The 1,590-nt window shown below is 48.0% G+C and overlaps 1 protein-coding gene across 1 annotated transcript; it reads right to left on the bottom strand.

The window, feature by feature from the left end:
• Positions 1–630: 630 nt before the first annotated feature.
• Positions 631–1,590, bottom strand: PPTG_15267 (hypothetical protein). Its single transcript, XM_008912319.1, has one exon. The coding sequence runs from the start codon at positions 1,528–1,530 to the stop codon at positions 718–720; it is 813 nt and encodes a 270-aa protein (XP_008910567.1). The 5' UTR covers positions 1,531–1,590; the 3' UTR covers positions 631–717.

The following is a 1,590-nucleotide window of genomic DNA, read 5'->3' as shown; positions in this document are numbered from 1 at the left end:
CCTTGCCGTGACTACACCAGCTTCTGTCGCGACGTTCATTGCCCTAGGTGAAGAGAAAACTGCCACAACATCCGCAAAGTCTCGAGAAGAGCGGCTCAAAGAGCTTCGACAGAAGAAGCTTCAAAGGTTACAACAAGCTCGGGATTCGTCGCTTCAACAAAAAGAAAAACTACAACGACAAGTGCATCGACCACTCTCATTCAGCAACGCAAACTACACGAAGAAGGCATCAAACCGGCAGCTAATGCAGAACGCTCTGGAATTTACACTTCTAGCTGGTGGGTCGATGGAGAGAGAGCGCACATTAGCTCTTCAAGCTCTAGCCGAATCCCCTTGTGACAACTTCATTGTTCTACTTAAATCGGCGAAGGAACTCAAATTCCGTGCACTATACGAAAACCACGTGGATCGAGACTTCGCCACTCGGATTTTCTCGTTGTTGCCAAGTAATTCATCAAGAGCACCGCTAAAACTTGAAAGCAGTGAAATGATTTCCCAGTTTTTCAAGTACAGCTCCGCCAAAAAACAATTCCTGCCCGTCCCAACGAGGTCATTCACGGTGAAAACAGACGCATGCGCATTGGTAGACCATCTCGTCTTCAAAGGGAAACCTGGCTCAGCTTTAGCTCGCTTGCTGTAAGAATCATTTTTTTATTGAAATTAATAAAAGTAGCGTTTATATAAATTCGATTTCCTAAAGTATATTCTAGTTTTTTTTTAGGGTTGCCAGTTTTTTCTCTCTGGAATTGGTCGATAGCCTCTGAATGCTGGAAGTGAAGAGCGCGTGGGTAACACGCACAGTAGCGCCATCAGCATTGCCCATTCAATTGGGAACTCTAGCACTTCGATCATTACGACCCAACGGAGTAATCCATCGTTAGTATCTGCCGCTCCATCCTCTGCTGTACCCGACGGGAAGAAGAAGGCTGGGTTGGCTTGTACAATGTGGTGAAGCGGAATGTGCGGCAAGTGAACACCACTCGGATGTGTCGTGTTCCCTACGATTGAGCTCGATGCTTCATCTGACGGTGGAGTGCATTGCGACGCTGCCAGAAGCATAGATGACGCTGTGTGCATGAGGCAAAACACCGCCGCTATAACGGCAATACGTCGGATATTCCTCTTGCGGTGCGACACATCCTCGGCCACTTTATCCAGCAATGCACACATTTTTTCTCCATAGGCGGGTAATAAAACCACACACGCGGCCCAACAGCATATCAGCAACACCGTGGCCACGAGCAGTAAACTGCGTCGAATTTTACTTCTCGGGTCTTGTCTCGCAAAAAGAAACATACCCATTTGCAACAAATACACGGCTACCATGAGTCGGATGAACAAAAGTCTCGGTGGTGGCGGAGGTTTTAAAGATGATTCTGGCGCTGCAATGGCCCCACTATCTCTCCTCTCGTCGACGTCAGGCGCACCTCGAGTATGTAAATTCTGCAGTAGAGAGTCTGTGGCTTGATCTCCACCTCTGTGTTTGTTTGAGTTAAAATAGTGGCCGGTTCCCTGTACTTTATCCACCATGGCTGCCCATGTATTGAACACCAAGAGGAATACTCCGCCCAGTACCAACGACGCTGAGGC

Source organism: Phytophthora parasitica (genome assembly GCF_000247585.1).
Source record: "Phytophthora parasitica INRA-310 unplaced genomic scaffold supercont2.46, whole genome shotgun sequence".
Classification (NCBI taxonomy): Eukaryota; Oomycota; class Peronosporomycetes; order Peronosporales; family Peronosporaceae; genus Phytophthora; species Phytophthora nicotianae.
Note: the sequence above shows the minus strand (reverse complement) of the source record. Positions and strands in the feature narration are given on the sequence as shown.

Bases quoted from the DNA above. Each gene is read 5' to 3' on its own strand.
- PPTG_15267 (XM_008912319.1), bottom strand. From the start codon at position 1,530: ATGGTGGATAAAGTACAGGGAACCGGCCACTATTTTAACTCAAACAAA.